Source organism: Sturnus vulgaris, chromosome 8, assembly GCF_052056855.1.
Source record: "Sturnus vulgaris isolate bStuVul1 chromosome 8, bStuVul1.hap1, whole genome shotgun sequence".
In the NCBI taxonomy this organism is placed as follows: domain Eukaryota; kingdom Metazoa; phylum Chordata; class Aves; order Passeriformes; family Sturnidae; genus Sturnus; species Sturnus vulgaris.
In genome coordinates this window covers 21,230,503-21,247,181 of record NC_142250.1, presented here as the reverse complement: position 1 = coordinate 21,247,181, position 16,679 = coordinate 21,230,503, and the positions used below count along the sequence as shown (strand labels likewise).

Below are 16,679 nucleotides of genomic sequence, written 5' to 3'. Positions count from 1 at the left end.
TCAGATGTCCTTGAGAACCTTGCCTGCCTCTGGGATTTGACTCAGGCTCTGTATGCAGTCATTTTGGCTGAACCAGTTTCTTGCTCGATCATGTCTGGACTGTGTTTTATCTTAATCTGCTAAAGATTGCTTTATTTACAAAACTATAAGCAAATAATGAAGACTGGATTTTCAGGTAAACTTCACTTGGTTTATGCAAAGCAACAGCCAGATTTTCAGGTGTAAAAGAAAGATGACTGATGGGCACAAGTTGTTTAAAATCCTGAACATCAGTGATCTGAAAATCTACACTGTATGTAGCTGAACATTATAGGGGAAAAGAAGGATGAAAGAAGTGGTCATTTATGAGAGGAATTCTAAACATTTTCCCTTTCCCAGGTGATGCAGACTAGGCAGTTTTGTGCATTCAAAGCCATAAACAAACTCTTCAGGATCAGCAGGTGCTCCCAGTTCTCAGGATTTTTCTTTGTGACAGAGGAGAATAGGAGCTCAGTGTCTGATATCCTCACGTGACTCCAGGAGTAGCAATCTTTATGGAAGTGCCAACCAATCTTTCAATAAAATCTTAGTAAACTCATTAATTTATAACATCATTATAATTTAAATTGTGGTTTTTCATAGCTTTGACAAGCCTGGAAATTACTAGCATGATCGTATCCAGTTTGATATTATCCTTGGACTTCAGAATACTTGATAGATAATCTCACAGCTTTTTATCCAGTTCTTTGATGTTGTGCAGGTTAGAAGGTTTTGGGTTTTTTGGTTTCTTTTTTGTTTGTTTTTCCTGTTACTGATATATTTGGTTTTGGTATTTAGTCTGGTGGCGAGGCTACTTTACACCATTATGACTTTTCTAGTCATGATATATTTTCATACCTGCAACAGATTTTGGCTTGTACAACAGAGTGTGTGTATAGCCATGCTGCAGAGGTTAGCTCTGTTAGCATGTGAACCCCAGAGGGTTTGGTGCCTTTGAAACATCAAATGCACGATGCATCAGCTACCCAGTGTGCACACATGCAGTTCTGCCTGAGAAATCACAGTCACAAATAGTATCACTGCACCTAATTGGAGACAATTACCCTGGTATTTCCCATCAAAGCAGTGTGGATTTACCAAGCTGAGACAAAATGAAATAGCAGGCTCTTAATATGCAATGCACATTGTCTTATTAGTAACAGTTAGGGGTGGTCATTTAAGATGAACCTGGTTTGTTAAATACAATCATAGCATGGGGAGGTGTGGTATCTCCTGGATGAGCTGAGGGAAAGCTGGATAGCCCCAGCAGTGGGGTTACAAGGACGAGCCATTCCCACACACACCTTGGCATGCCACGGCTCTGTCCCATGCTCTGCCCTCCCTCTGCACGGGGAGGTGATGCACACTGTCCTGCTGCTCCTGCCATAAAACCACACAGCGATGTGCAACAGCAGAGGATTGCACAGTGTTCAAGCCATCTCAGAATTAAAAAGCTGATAGAAAAGTTATACAGGGCAACTAATCATCATGTATCCATGTTTGCTTATGCTTGCTATATATTTGCATTTTTTGAATCTGCCTTCTGGGCTTTGAAGGGGAAAGAGACACTCCTAATATATGTGGCAATTTCAGTTTCAAATTCAACTGTATGTTGCCATAGTTCTGCTCAGGAAGAAGGAAAAGAAATCTCCATTTGCCCTCTCCTGCTTTTCATATACATCCATTTATGAGTGATTCATCCACGACAGAGTAAGTTTATAGACTTGTGAACTCAGAGGTCTGTTAAAGTTTCTCCTGACTATTTCGAATAAATCAGATTTAAAACATGATTAAATAGATCAAATGAAATATAAACCACAGTATGGTAAAACAGAAATTCTACTTGGCTTTGGTTCTTCTTAGCAGCTGTTCTGCACAGGTATTGAGCCATGCATACACCTACTTAGCTTTATAAGAAAGCTTTTCATAGATGTCAAGCTTTTTCTTAAAAGGATAGAACAAAGGCAAAATGCTATGAACAAAATTATATTTCATCTTAGTAACTCCAGCATTAAAATCACTGTAAAACAGATTAATGTTTTCAGAAACATGATTTAACTTGTAATTTCTAATTATTGTTAAGTGAAAACTCTGTAAAACTTGATTAACAATTACCATTGCTGATTTTCTACCTAGGATTAGCTTTGACTGAATTCCATTCAACATGTAATTTTGACTGTGCTTGCCTGCGATGTAGTCTTTTTAATAATAAAAACCACCCATCTGAATGGCTCATCTGAATGCCAGTAAAATGTGGGTTACAGTCCTATAAAAAAGGTTTAACACATTGCTCAGCTTGATTTTTCTTACACTTTTGTTTTTAATTGTTTTACAAAGTTAGCTGGTTGTAGGGAAGTTATTTGAATAATTACTTTTTCAATGAAACTATTGAGTAACAAAGCTCAGTTTATGCATGGCAGTTCTGAGCAGTCCAGAGGGGCTGCATGAGCATTTCACAGGTGACACAAGAGTTTTCACAGCTATAAGCAAGTAACAAGAGAGAAGAGAGTCTGTCCAGAATGGCACAGGGCATTGTTTTGGGGCAGAACCAGCACAGTGACTGCAATAGCATTTCCACGGCAATGTAATTCCATGTGGCATTTTTTACTTTGCCTTATCTGGAAGTTTGTCTCACATGATCTGTCATGGCACTCTGTCTAGATACACAGTATTGATGAAGTAATTCATACTCGTGGCAGGGTTTCAGGACAAGCAGCATTGAAATTAAGGGGTTTGGGGCATTGTTAATTGTAGCTGTGGGACATAAAGCAAAAAATATTTTGCCATTTTGTGCCAGCTTTTCCATGGCTGAAAGTACTATGTAAGTGGAAAACAAAAAGACATGGAATTTTGATTTAGAAGGAATCAGCTTGAATAAGGAAGTGTTTTTTTTCTGTGATTACTAGCTGGAAGTGAAGAAAACATAAAACAATGAGCTTGATAAAATGATTATAGCAGAAATGCAGTATTTTAGTACTGGATAAGAGCCAGGAAAAGTAATGACAAAAGCAGAGGCTTCTCCATTTCCAAAACAGTCAGCAAGAATTTGTTTGCAATTTCCTTCTTAGGGCACTTCCATGAGAGATGTTGACAGTAAGACTGTCATATTTTTCACCCTGTCACAACATGTAGTCCCAATGTGAAACACATAACATGTCTATGCTGGAGAAGACACTGAATTTCCATTTCTGCAGCTGATGATTTCTTCTGAGCTTGAAGATGCTTGCATGAGAAACAGATGCTGAGATGGAATAAGAATTAATTAGAGATTAGTAAGATGGAGTTCACATTCCTGCCTGAGCTTGGGTTTTTAAGGGAAAGGAGCTGCTACAGGGTTCAATTCCCTTCTCAAGTCCAATCCCCCAAGAACGTCTCAGATCAAGCTTCCTTGCCATGCTGCTGCAAACTTATATACACAGAAAAGGGGACAGTTTCCTCAACAGGCACAAAACTAGAAGAAGTAATAAAGAACCCAGAGCAAGTCTCCCCACCTTGAAAGGAAGAAATGGAGTGCTACTATATCAAATTCAAAAGTCCTATCATTATATCAAATTCCCCCAGAGAATTTTACTTAAGTGTGGCTTAGAGAGTAGCCAGTGCAGAAGAGTTTCTTCCCCTCAGTTTTGTGCACAATAAAACCTTTTTGTGCTCTTCTGCTTTCTCATGCTATTGAAGGAAGTAATGCAGTCTAGCAAAAAACATTACTGAAAAAAGCCAAATTGCTTTTTTTTATGGCACAATTTTTTTTTTTTTTTTTTTTTTTACATACTGCATCAGCAGGCATCAAAAGCTGGAAGGCGAGGTTTGCAAAAAAAAACCCCTGGAAAAACATAACAAGTTAACTAAGACCGCTGTATAGTCTCTCTTTTCTAGGCACATTCCCTGTGTCTGCTCCCTTCTTTCCTTCTAGGCACAAATTGGAAGATGTGAGTCCCCTCTGCAATGTGTTGAAAGCCTCATCCAAAACGAAGCTGCAAGCGTGTGTCTCCAGGGAGTGTGGGGGCACTCAGGAACAGGGGCCTGGGGGCTGGCAAGCAAGGCTGGGCATCTTGGTGACCAACAAACACCATGGCCACTACCCCACTGGCCATGTGGCCACCCCCCACCGACCACATGACCCCCTGGTGTCATGTGACCCAACCCCCGGCCATATGACCCCTGCATTGTCATGTGGCCCTGCCTCCCTGGCCACGTGATCCCCAGCATCACGTGGCCCCACCCCACCGACCACGTGACCCTTCCTGCTGGCCACGTGACTCCACAGTGTCACGTGGTCTCACCCTGGTCACATGGCTCTGTCCCACCTGCCATGTGACCCCCTGGTGTCACATGGCCCCGCCCCCCCAGTTTCCTCATGTCTGTTTCGAGGAGGTGTTTGGCACTCCGAAGGCAGCCACAGTTCGAAGTAGTGGCAGCTTTGGTCTGCAAGAAATCTGGCTCCGTTCAGGATTTTAGCAGGCAGAAGACCAGTCTGTGGAGCAGGGCCCTGAACACGAATGGTGGCTCTTTTCCATGGGAAGCAAAACTCACCCCCCAGTTTCCTGATATCAGTATGGAGGAGGTGTTTGGTACTCCAAAGGCAGTCAGGGTTCTAGGTGGTGGCAGCTTCGTCTGGGAGAAATCTTGTGTTGTTCTGAATTTTACCAGGCAGAAGCCCACTCCTGGCCCAAGGCCCTTGGACACAAATGGTCGCTCTTTTCCATGTGTCACAGTGCAAGCTGGCTTGTACTGGGCAGTTATTCTGACCACTGATAAGAGAAGTGGCCTGTCCTGATAAGACAGACCCCCAGAGAACAGAGATAGGACAAAATTGGAGACAGACAAGGATGTGACCCAATGAGTTCCAGCCCAAGCTGCAGAGAGCTATTGGTCAGAGAGCTGAGCAGCCTGAACTTGGAGCCAATCACAGGCGCTTATCTGGGAACATTAAACGGGGTATTTAAGGTAAAGTCAGAAGGGAATAAAGGCTTTTTGTCACATGGATTACAGAATATAGTGTCTTCTGTCTCGGGCACTACGCCAGTGAACGTATCATCCATGGGAAACAAAACCCACCCCCAGTTTCCTGATGTCAATTTGGAGGAGGCATTTGGCACTCCAAGAGCAGTCAGGGTTCTAGGTGGTGGTAGCTTGGGTGTGGGAGAAATCCTGTGCCATTTAGAATTTTAGCAGGCAGGAGATGGGTCCCTGTAACAGCACCTGTACATGAACGGTTGCCCTTTTCCCTGTAAAAAAATCTCAGTGCCCAGGTTTCCTGATGTCAGTATGGAGGAGGCATTTGGCACTCCAATGGCAGCCAGAGTTCCAGGTCACGGCCACTTTTATCTGGAAGAAATCCTGTGCCATTCGGCATTTCAGCAGGCAGAAGCCCACTCCTCACTACAGGGCCCTGAACATGAAAGGCATCCCATTTTTATGGGGAACAAAACTCACCCCCCCAGTTTCCTGATGTCAGTTTGGAGGAGGTAGTACATAGCTTCTCTTACAGAGGAGTTTGGGAGAGGCAGGAAGGAGCTGTACAATCATGTCTCAGTGCATATAATTTTGTTTAGTGTGACTTGATCAAGACAATATTTCCTTTTAAATAGTGCTCTGAAGGGGAAAGGTTTGGGGTGAAGAAGTGGCTGGGCAGAAGGAAGAGATGAGAGTAGGATAGGGATTACTGTTAAGAGCTGTTCACAACTTCCCCCTAAGCTGTAGAAGTCCAGGATGTGATGAGGAGGAGCTGCCAATAAACATTACTCTTCCCATTTTTTCCTTTTTATTTACTTTTTTTTTCTGTCTTGACATCTGGATTCCCTCTTTGGTCTGTATCCAAAGACCTGAGTTGGTTCCTGGTGTTTGCCTAGAGCCTCAAAACAAGATTCAATAAAGCCACATGCTGAGTGAATAATTGCCTAGAATTAGAATCCAAAAGCTACTTCAAACATGCATTAGAATATAACCTACGCAGTCATTTCACTAGTGGTATGTCAGCTGATATATGGTGGCTGGAATTCATATTCCTGCTTTTCCATCATGCCAAGCAGACAAGGGAGCTAACAGCTCCAAGTAATCCCAGGCAGGTTTGGGATCTACTTTTGGTTTCTGTAACTTCCCTCACAGCACAAAATGCAGGAGGCCAGCCAAAACAGAAACTGCATTTCTGTCCCAGCACATAGGAGAATCCCCTGACTGGGATAGAAGAAGGTGCAGGGCTGAAGAGTGGTAGGGTTGCAGGTGTATTAGTGTGTAGCATTTGGAATCAAGTGGAGACAGGTCCTCTTCTGCATGTGGATATGACTCAATACTGAATTAGAAGCCACCAATGCCACTGATGTTGATACTGGTGTTTGCTGATGTGAGTGTTGCAGTTACAGGCTCAAGCAGGGCATTTTGGATTTTAATTACTGACACTGCAGAAATGAAATACTTTTTACTTTCTGAGTGTGCCTTATTTTCCTAGCACTGCTGTTGTTTGGGTAAAACATTAATTTCCATGTTTCAAATATGGAGCAGTGCTCAGAGAAATGAGGGGCCAGAGTCCCTGTGGGGATTTTGGGAGTTAGGAGGGGGACCATCCAAGTCCCTGGTGTGAGGTGGGAGCACTGTGGTGGGGCAGGTAGTGTCTGTCTCTAGGGCTCAGCGACAACTACTTGTGCATTGGAAGAAGAGAGGAATTTTAAGTGAAGCTTGCACACAAATTTGATTTTCCTGCATATAAAACTTAAAATGGAGTAACTGCTCGCAACATACCAGTTCACTACGTTTTGATGGGGGCTGTCAAGTAACATTGTAGAGTGTTTCCACTTCACATGTAAAGCAGGCTAATTTTTCCTTATGCAGGGGAATCTTTGGTGGAAATTTTGAAGGAAACAATTTCTGCCAGGATTACCTCACAGAGTTTTACCTTACACTTGTATTTCTTTTGGATGATTCATCTCATTTCCTTTCAGTATGTGAATCCACAGGAGTTTATAGCTTTATGCACTCTAACTCAGTGGATTAATCTCAATGGACCAGGCGAGTAATGTATTTTTGCAATGCAGGACAAAAATTACGTAGCAGAGTTCATGTAGTGGCCTGTGGACTTACAGCTCAGGCAGCTCATATTCAGATACAGTGCATTGCAAAGTTAATAGCATCAAGTTCTCCCTCTTTTTCTTTTTCTGCAAATACCATGCATATATGAGAGCATTTCTCATACAGACCCCCCACAACCCTCTACAGCATCTCTGGTGCTTTCGGAAGCCCCTGGGATGGCTCTCACAGCTAGATGTAGGGAGCGGGGCCAACAGAGAAGTGCACACTTGAGTGAATAATCTCTGAGGCCTCTGCAAAGTCATCTGACACCCCCTGAGGCTGAACGTTTCCTCTGCACTGGGTTTTAAAGAAAGCCCGAGGCTTTGTTTCTTTAAGCAGTTGAGCTGCTCTAACAGCCTGCTGACTCTGAAAGAGGTTCTTTTATCCCCCATCCCCTTCATTTGTGGTTGGCCCTCCCTGAACTTACTTGGCTCATTACCCAAGAAGATAGCCACCTGCTTTCTTTTTCCTAATTAATGTTCCACTGGGCTAACAGGTCTATGTGCTGAGGGAGCTGGAAGGTGGCACCAGGCGTGGGATGGGTGGTGAGGAGCAGAGAGGGGGATGTGCAAATGGACTCCTTGGCAGGGAGAACCTGGGAAGCAGCTCAGGTGCTGTTTGAGGTGCAGCTTGTCTGCCTCTGAAGGAGCAGCCACTTCCCCAGTATGGATGCAGGCTCTTGGCAGACTCCAGGGTGAGACAGCCATGGACCTTAATTGAACAGGCAATTTAATACCACAGAAAAGACAAGAAGCTTTTTTTCCCAGCCTTTATCTCCTGAGCCTACTAGCTGTGGGGTTGGAGAAGAACCAGGCCAATACAAGGGAGTGTGCAAAAAAAGCAACCAGGTCCAATGCTGGCTCCATGAAGCCTGAAAAAACACCTCACCTGTAGCTTCCTCCAGTCTTGATTCTGAAGGGAAACCTACAACGGACTTTTAAAAGATGAGGCTAAAAAAGGAAACCTAATTGTGGGGACTCTAATAACTGCAAATGCATTTTAAGCACTTCACAGAGCAATGAAATTTGCTCCCTACACACTTCAAAGTGCCAAAGGTGCTGTCACCACATTGCTTCACCCCTTGCCTGCTAGCCCTGCTGCCCAAAGGTACAAATCATGCGGCTGGCTGATCGAGTAAAGGGCTGAAGGACAGAATTTGTGGCAGACCATCTGTTCCCACCCAGGCTGCCCAGGAGCTTTGTTGAGGGCTAGACAACAGTCTGCAGCAAAACAGTCTTTCTCTTGCCAGCAGATTGATCAATTTATTGGTAGCAGTGCCTTTTCAATGAAGCTTATCTCCCTGTCTGCAATTAATTATGCAATGTTCAAAGAAGAACCTTGGATGATGCAGAAAGCTGACTTGGCTAATGAAAGTGGCTCTAACTGCAGAGCAGATGTGTGGTCAAGCTGGGGAACCAGCTCTGCCTTTTTGGGGAGAGTAGGCCAGGGTGGGTATCCTGTTAGCATGGCTGGGTTGGGACCTTGGTTGGTGCAGGTATGTTTGTCACCGACTTTAGAGGAAAATAGCTTTATTTTTTTATTGCCTAATGTGATGAATACACCAGGTTGAGAGTGAAGCTGTGGGCTTGCTGCTATCAGTTGTGCAACGTTAACTGGGTGCAATTTTCTGAAGATATTTTTACAGGTGCAAATCCACCCTAAAGGAACATGTGTATGTGACTTTTCCCCAGTACACCATGACAGGGTGGAAGATTAATTTCTGCAGCCAGAAACAGGAGGTCTCTAATCCATGCATCATATTTAGAGCAGATTGATACCAGCTATTTTAAATGTTGGTGATTCAACAAAACGTTTTTCGTCTATGTCTCATTGTAGGACTGACAAGTGTGTGTAACCCTTCGTAAACTGCTCCTGTCAACAGTTTCATTATTAAACACAGGCAGTCAAATATTGTGAGTCAGTATCTTTCATCTTCGTCCTCATCCATATCACAAATTAGAAGTCACTTAAAAAAAGTTTATTAAAAAGTAGCACTGGTTTCTTATCTCAGTTGCCTTCTGATTACACTTTGACCTACACTGCTTTCCTAAATGAACATGCTGATTGCTTCTTGGAGAGCTGAGATCTTAAGTAGAAGAAATAATGTATTTACAAGAAAACAGCCAGCTAACTGGCCTCTACCTTATAAATAGTCTGGCAGGTCCCAGGATCCTCCTCTAATTACCATCACTTCCCTCCAATGCTGTGTGTCTGGGCTCAGAGCAGTTACAGCTTTTCATCCCAACAGCAGTGACAGTGTGGCTTCTTGTCCCACGTCCACGGGAACCCAGCCACCTGAACTCTTCCCATATCTCCTCAGGTGGGAGCTGAATAGGAGGAAAATGCTTGATTACAACTGAATGGTCCTCAAAAGGCAGAAGTTATGCCGGGATTAAGACAGAATTAAGGGGTTCAGGGAAGAGCTGGCATGGAAGAAACTGGTGGGGCAGCATGGTAATTTTATTATTGCCTTTGCTCTCTGGGGGCCATAATTACACACACTGGAGTTACACACAGTCTGCTGTGCCAGTGTGGTGCTGAACCTCAGGACCTGGGCTGCCATATTCTGCTCCTGCTTAGGTGTCCCCAAGGCCAGGGATGATTTCCCTGCTGGGCTCAGAGAGTGCCTGGGGAGGCACTAAGCAGGTACTAATGCCAGGGGTGTGCTTGGTCCCAGCCCACCTCCGAAATATGTTCTGCATGTCTCAAGCTGCTGCAGCGGGTGCAGGTGCTGTGAGGGAGCCTGCAGGCTGCAGTGCCCTGTGCTGAATGCAGCTCAGCCCTGAGCTCTGCAATTTGCAGTGAGGGCCAGAGGGACACGAGTGCCCCAGCAGAGGCTGCTCTGGGGCACGGAGGTGTCCCCTCCTCCTGCCTGCTGCTGCAGAAGGGAGGCACATGCCATGGCTGTGGTGCCAGGCAGGAGCACTGCAGTGTGTGCAGTGCTGAACAGGGGTGACACGGGTGAGGCCATGGGACAGAAACCTCGCTGTGCTGGCACTACCTGAACCACCGCCTGTCCCCTGGGCCTGCCACAACGCGTGGGACCAGGGAGGGCAGGAAGCCCCTGAGGAGGGGGTGGCACAGTTGTCACCCCGAAAGTACAGAAGGCAAAAAGGGCCACCAAAAAGGGCCACCTCCCGAGCCCCTTGGGCTGCTGGAGCATCTGTTCCAGGGTAGCAGGTCTGTCCTGTCCTCATTCCTGCTGAGGGCTCAAAAGAGGCCTGTGGAGCTGAGAGGGGCGATGATGATGGGGGCATCAGGTGGAGTGAGGATGGGTGTTGTATCCGACGTCGTCTCCTCAGCCTCACTCTCCACATCCTCCAAGTTCTCGCTGACAGAGGGGATGATCTGCACCACCTTCTCCTGAAAGTGCACTTGCTTGCGAGGGACTGGCATGGCTGCTGGTTGGACAGGAGTTTCTGGGGCTGAGCTCCTGTCCTTGCTGCCCTTCAGGATGCTCTTCATATGGCCCAGCAGCGAGCGGTGCTGCTCCCTCTGGGCCCCGTGGAAGGTGTAGGTCTGCTCAGTGTCACCAATGATGGTTGGGGCTGCCTCAGTGGCTGAAGGGTCCACGTACTGACCTGCCTGGGGATGCGTCTCTTTGTGCCCTGGGCTCTTCCTCCTCTTGCTCAGCAGGAAATAGGCCAGGGCAGTGAACACCAGCATGGACCCTGGGGACAAGACTGTGTTGGCTGGGGGCTCTGGCAAGTGGGAAGATCTTGCCAAGCAGCATCTGGCCCAGCTAGCCCAGTGCCACTGGCCACCAGCCCAGCTCTCTGCACATCCCCACCCCCACCCCTTGACAGACCATGCTCCACTTCCATCTGCACTACTCCCCAGTCAAACTTCTCACCAGGGATGGTGACATGCCAGACGAGGACAGGATGCAGGAAGCAAGCAACTGAGAGCAGCGTGTACCCCAGGAATTTCTGGAAGCTCCCTGGGCGTCTAGCTCGCTTCCAGCAGGCCTGTGCCAGGGATTCAGGCTTGTGACTGGGGAGAGAAAGAGAGGTCCATATGCCAAGAAGATTTGGTCCTAACCATGACCCATCTAGGTGCAGATCCTCACTCTGGTTTGTCAGGAAGTGGGTGTGGTTTCAGGGAAGGTAAGCAAAGCCTGAACATCTCGTGCTGGGAGAAGAGCATTTGCCAGAGGCCAGCATCTCAGCTGATCACTAATCAAGTGCCTATTATTTGGAACAAGGTGTTGCCTGTAAGCTGTGAGGACTTCTGAGTTTATGCTAGAAGACAGCAGCAGTGCACAGCCTCTGAAAAGGACATAAGGATTGTCTACATTTTAACTTCTGTGCTGTCTCTGGAGGGAGCTGAAGCTCACCCGTGGATCTGGTTCTTTCTTCAACCCTGGTACCTTGTCCCTACAAACTGTGTTAAGCAGATGCTGAAGACCAGGGTTTGTTGTGCTGATGCTCAGGAAATGAAGGCACAAGCCTGGGTTAAAATGCAGGTTTAAATGGCTGTGCACATGGACCCATTTACCTCCCCCCTGTATGAGTGCACTTGCCTTAGGGGCAGGACTTTTGGTCTGGCACTTGCAGCTCCCCTAGATCTGGTGTTGCATGTAAGGGGCAAGGTCTCTTTGGGAGGTCCCACCATGGCTGGAGAGTAGTGGGCAGGGTCTACTCACGTGAAGCACATCTCCAGGAACAAACTGATAAAGAAGAAGCCTTCACAGACAGTAACTGCAGCCCCTGAAAAACTGAAAGGTGGAGCTGTCAGGGGAACAGGGCTGTGTTTGGGTACATTCTCCAAATGGGCAGAAAGGGCAAAGGGGGCCAGAATTTACAATCCAGTTCTCAACACAGTCTGTGTGCTGGGGTCTGAACACCCTCTGCTCATCTGGTTTGTGAAGGAAAACTCACAGCCCTTCTGTCCCTGGGGAGTCAAGTTGCAGCCAGTGTCACCTCTGGCCTGCCTGAGTCTGCAGTAGCATCTCTTTTTCTAACAGAAATAGCTTATTTTTCTGAAACCTCAGTATGGAGATCTGAAATACCCAAAGCCTTGGACACTGTTTAGTCTGGTGCTACATATGATGGAGGGGTTGACCTTGTCACCCCTGCCAACTCTGATTTCAAGGGCAAAAATACTTACAGCAGATAGAAAGCCAGGCTCTTGAACTGTCCTTGCTGCAGCGTTTCTATGCCCACACCGATCAGCACTAGAAAAAGAGAAGGCAGGAAAGTTGCTGACTGCAGAGTTCATTCCCAGTTCCCTTGGGTTAGTTCCCAGCTCCCAGGATAGATGTCCCCATTTCCCCAGGGGCTAGCAAGGCAGCTTCTCCCATGCAGGGCAGCATGTTAGAACTTCCAGTACTAGTGATTCATGCTGACACACCAGCCCAGAAGAGTCAGAGCTGAGTGCTGCCCTTGATGTACAGCCCTGATACTCATCCCAGCTGCACCCCTATTATGGCAGCCTTGCCATTGTGTGGGCTGGGGAAGGGTGCTCTGGGCATGCCAGCTGGCCTTGGACAGCTGGGGGAGGTGAGCAGCAGCGTCCTGTGACTGTTCCACCCTCTGCCATACTTCCACCTCTCAGGTGCCACAGAGCACACTGCCCACTGCCCCTTCCTTCTCTGCCCAGGTCCCCTCAGTGCCTGCCAGCCCCATTCCCTTGCCCTCCCTGCTTGTCCAGGCCTGCTGCACCCCACACATGGCTGCAGAGCAGAGGAACTGTGCCAGCTGCCTTCATGAAGGGCTGTAGCCATAGCATCAGGATCCTTTGCTAGCCAAACAGTAAAAAATATAATGGGAATAGGCAGATTAAAAACAGGGAATGAACATTCTCTCAGTGCCTCTACCAGTACAGAACACCAGGGAGTCAGTTTTAGGGGAATTAAGAGTATTAGCAAGGCTAAAATCTTTGATGGATTGGTCAATAGCTTAGGGGACGGAAAATTTCCTTCAACATCCTTAGTTTCCTTCAAGATTATTTCTAAAATGGAGCAGATATGTAATGCCTCACATCAGCTGCAGCATGTTGGTCAGCACAACTTGTGCCAGTTCACAGGGCACAAGTGTCAGCAGTGTGGAGCTGAATGAAGCCCAGGTTTCATAGCCAGAGCATTGCCTTGGGCAATCTCCTGTCTGTACCTGATGCCTCCACCCCTCACTGAGCAGTCTCCACCCATCCACTCGGACTCAGGAAGTTCACTACTGGTCCTGTTCCATGCACACTGGCCAAAGTTTGAGGTGCAGGTTGGATCCATTTCTCTGAGCTGTGCTTTGCCCCTTCTGGAGAAGGGTACCAGGCTCCCAAACAAGGACACAGATTGGTGTCCATCGAGACTGCAGTGTACGTCAATGCCAAGGGTCAGCTTTCCCATCAGGGCTGAAAGAAATCCCTCTGTGTTTTCCCTGTGTCTCCTGCAGCTACTGGCCCTTGTCAGCCAAGGGAGCACATGGGGCCCATGTGCTACCCTCCTACACTGCCTTTCCAGCCCTGAGCTGAGCACGGAGAAATCAGTCTCATCAGAGGGCTGTGAAGCTGCAGGAGCTGTGTAATCCTACATGCATCCTACATTTACTGTCTTGTGACTGAGAACCATCCTTTTTAATCTTCCCTACAAATGTGGAGTTCATTCATTCTCATTCATTCATTCATTAATTCATTCATTCACTCATTCTCTGTGGATGAATGCAGAATTCTACAGCTTGACTGTTAGCTCAAGCCTCTGCTCTGGATGGGGAGATTTCCTCCTTTTGCACAGCTTCTGCTTTATCCACAAAGCTGTTTGGATGAAGAATCTGCAAGAAGAAAAGACCTGTTTCGAGCTGTTTGTTTGGCCTAGTCACTGCCTTGATTTGGATCTTGTCCAAACCATGTGGCTAAAGGCACATGATTAGGAATTAAATGGTTGAAAGCATGAGAATTAAGAAATAAGTAGGAACTCTTTCCTAGATGCAAAAATCACAATCACTGAACTAGAGATGCTGCAAACACTATAGCAAATCACAGGGCTATTTGAGGACTCTTTGCTAACTTGCCATAAGACAAATTAGTCATTTTCTGATACAAAGGAAACCCTGTAGCCTCACCATTGCAGAGAGCCATTACACTCCAAGATCCTGGGGGAAGGAGAGGTTTATATTATGTGGGTAACTTGTATTTACTAGCAGCATAAGGAGCTGGCCAGGCCTTCTCAGAATCAATTAGTGAGGCTGATGCACTCTCCATTTCATAGGTTTTTTTTTCAAACAAAACCCATGGGAATTTCTTCTGCATGGTTTCCATTTCATTCAAAAGCCTCACACACCTCATCAGGCACTAAACACTGCATCAAGCCGATTTCTTACTCCATTGAAACTCACATAGGAATAAAACACAGGCACATCCCATTCTTCATGGGCCTTTTGGGAAAGTCAGGTGATACTGGGAATGCATCAGAGCTATGGAAAAGCACAGTGAGTTGCAGTGCAGCTCTCTATGCTCTGTGACACTAAGCAGACAGATAACTTCAGTGCTCATTTAAAGAAAAAATAAAGAAAGATGTGCAAATGCTGCAAAATTATGAAAAGAAAACATGCAGGAGAGAAAGATGATATTCCATTAACACATTTCTACATTGTAGACTACTTTCAATTTTGTTGTTTTAGCTTTAGTTTTCTCATGGCAACAAGCTCACATTTTCTCCCAGGAAGGTCTCTATGAGTTTCGTTGGAGTTTTAAGTGAGAATATGACCAGTGTGAGGTCATGGAGGCCCAAAGGGATGGGGATGAAGAGATGAAGAGATCTGCATTTTCTGATAAAAGCTGTGTCCCATCTCCCACTGTTGTAGTATCATCATGACATGGACTTATCTACTGGAGTTTGTACAAACTCAGAGACTCAGATCTCTGCCTGTTATCAGTATCAGGCCTTTAAAGCACATTCCAGGGCCTCCATCACCCCAACTGTGTCCTTGGGAACGTGTGCACACTTCAGCTGACCTGTGTGCTTTCTACTTTGTCCCTGGTTTGAGTGAAGTGTTTCTTCATGACTGTCTGCAGCTGATAAAGGAAATACAAAGGTAGGAGGGCCTGCTGTGATTTACTCTTTAGTGTCTGACTCTGAAATCCCTGGGGCTTTGAAACAGGAACCACAGGTACCACCTCAAGTCACCTCTCACCAGGAACCTCTGGGTCACCCCTCCAGCCTTTAGACATGCCACACCCTTTGATTTCTGCTTTACTCATGGGGAAGCTGAGGCAGAGAGTGCTTCCTGTCCTGTCGCATAACAGCTAGTCAGCAGCAGTGCCAGAGTCAACCCCTGAGCCTTCTGCTTTAGCTGATTCCCCAAGTCCTATCTGGAGATGCTCCATGTGAGATGGTGTTCCATCTTCGTGAGTGAGCCACTGTATCTAACACCTAGCTCAAAACACCTGCCTTTCATCTGAAACCAAACTCTTGGGTGTGCCACCAACCCCAGAACACCCTGGCCCAAAGCAGCCCCTGGCAGCAGGTGAGAGGATCTCACCAGGGAGCAGGTGGGTGAATTTATGGAGTTTGTACTGCAGCTATAACCTGAATTGCTCTGAGCTGCTCCCTGACAGGCTGCTAGAGAGGCAGAGCAGTGCTTTTATAGTAACTATGCCATGATGGCTGGGACAGAACCTCTCTACCCTACCTGGCACAGGACATCTTACTGTGCACACTTCAAGGAGCTCCTCCATCCTACTCACATCCCATAGTGTAGCCCAGCACTTTTGCACAGCCATAAATATTTTGCTTTTCAGTCTCATTCACATCTTGCCCATGTCTGTCTGCTTTAGAAGAATACACTTTAATGTTCTTATTTTATTTTTTTCTTTCTTTTTTCTTTTTTCTTTTTTCTTTCTTTTTTTTTTTTTTTTTTTTTGTGTGTGTGTGTGCTTTAGCTTGTCCTCTGAATGTTGGCCCTTCCTTTCTGATGTCTCACTGTGCCTCCCACGGCATTTGGAAAGATCTTGGCCAGGCACTCAGCACTCTCCTACCCGGGGTCCCAAAGCAAAAGTGAGCAAGTTTCCTTGTCCCCCCATAGGATGGGGCCGTGCTGCAGCACGCTGCAGGCTGCTTGGAGCATCCACTACGTGCCTTTTAGTCCCAAAGACAAAGAGAATTTGCTCTTACCTGCTGCGGTGGAGATGCCCAGCAATCGGCAGGTATACTCCAGGGCACTCCAAAATGCCTTGTGCTGCATGGCAAAGAGATGAAGACTGCGGTACAGCCAGGCACAAACTCCTCTTCAGAGCCCCCACCTCAGGCGTAGCCCAGCAGCTCCAGAAACAGGCAGAGCCTCTCGTGTCCTGGACTGAGTGACCTTCCTGGAGGAAAGGGCAGTGCGTGCAGGACTGGCCACCTCCACAGGGCCTCCCAGGGGAGGGTGGTCGGGCAATGAGCTGCCACCCCAGGGAACTGGTCAGCGCTGCTCCCGCTGCTCCCGTGGGGGCTGTGGAGACCCGGCCTTTTCCTGCTGGCTGCTGGCTCCTTCCCGGCCCGGGGTGATTAATGACTGCTGAGGCAGGGGTGCGGCTTTGGGAGCGTTTGTACCCCAAGTGCATGGGTGCACGGCCTTCCCTGCTCCTGAGGTGGAGGCTCTGGAAGCCCAAGCTGATTAAACGAA

General features: G+C 46.9%; 1 protein-coding gene across 1 annotated transcript; it reads right to left on the bottom strand.

The window, feature by feature from the left end:
- Nucleotides 1–10,127: 10,127 nt before the first annotated feature.
- Nucleotides 10,128–16,256, bottom strand: TMEM72 (transmembrane protein 72). Its single transcript, XM_088168608.1, has 5 exons — nt 16,187–16,256; nt 12,190–12,256; nt 11,726–11,797; nt 10,934–11,073; nt 10,128–10,751 (listed from the first exon to the last, which is right to left on the bottom strand). Exons 1-5 carry the CDS (start codon nt 16,254–16,256, stop codon nt 10,291–10,293), a joined length of 810 nt encoding a protein of 269 aa, XP_088024734.1. The 3' UTR covers nt 10,128–10,290.
- Between the last annotated feature and the right edge of the window lie 423 nt (nt 16,257–16,679).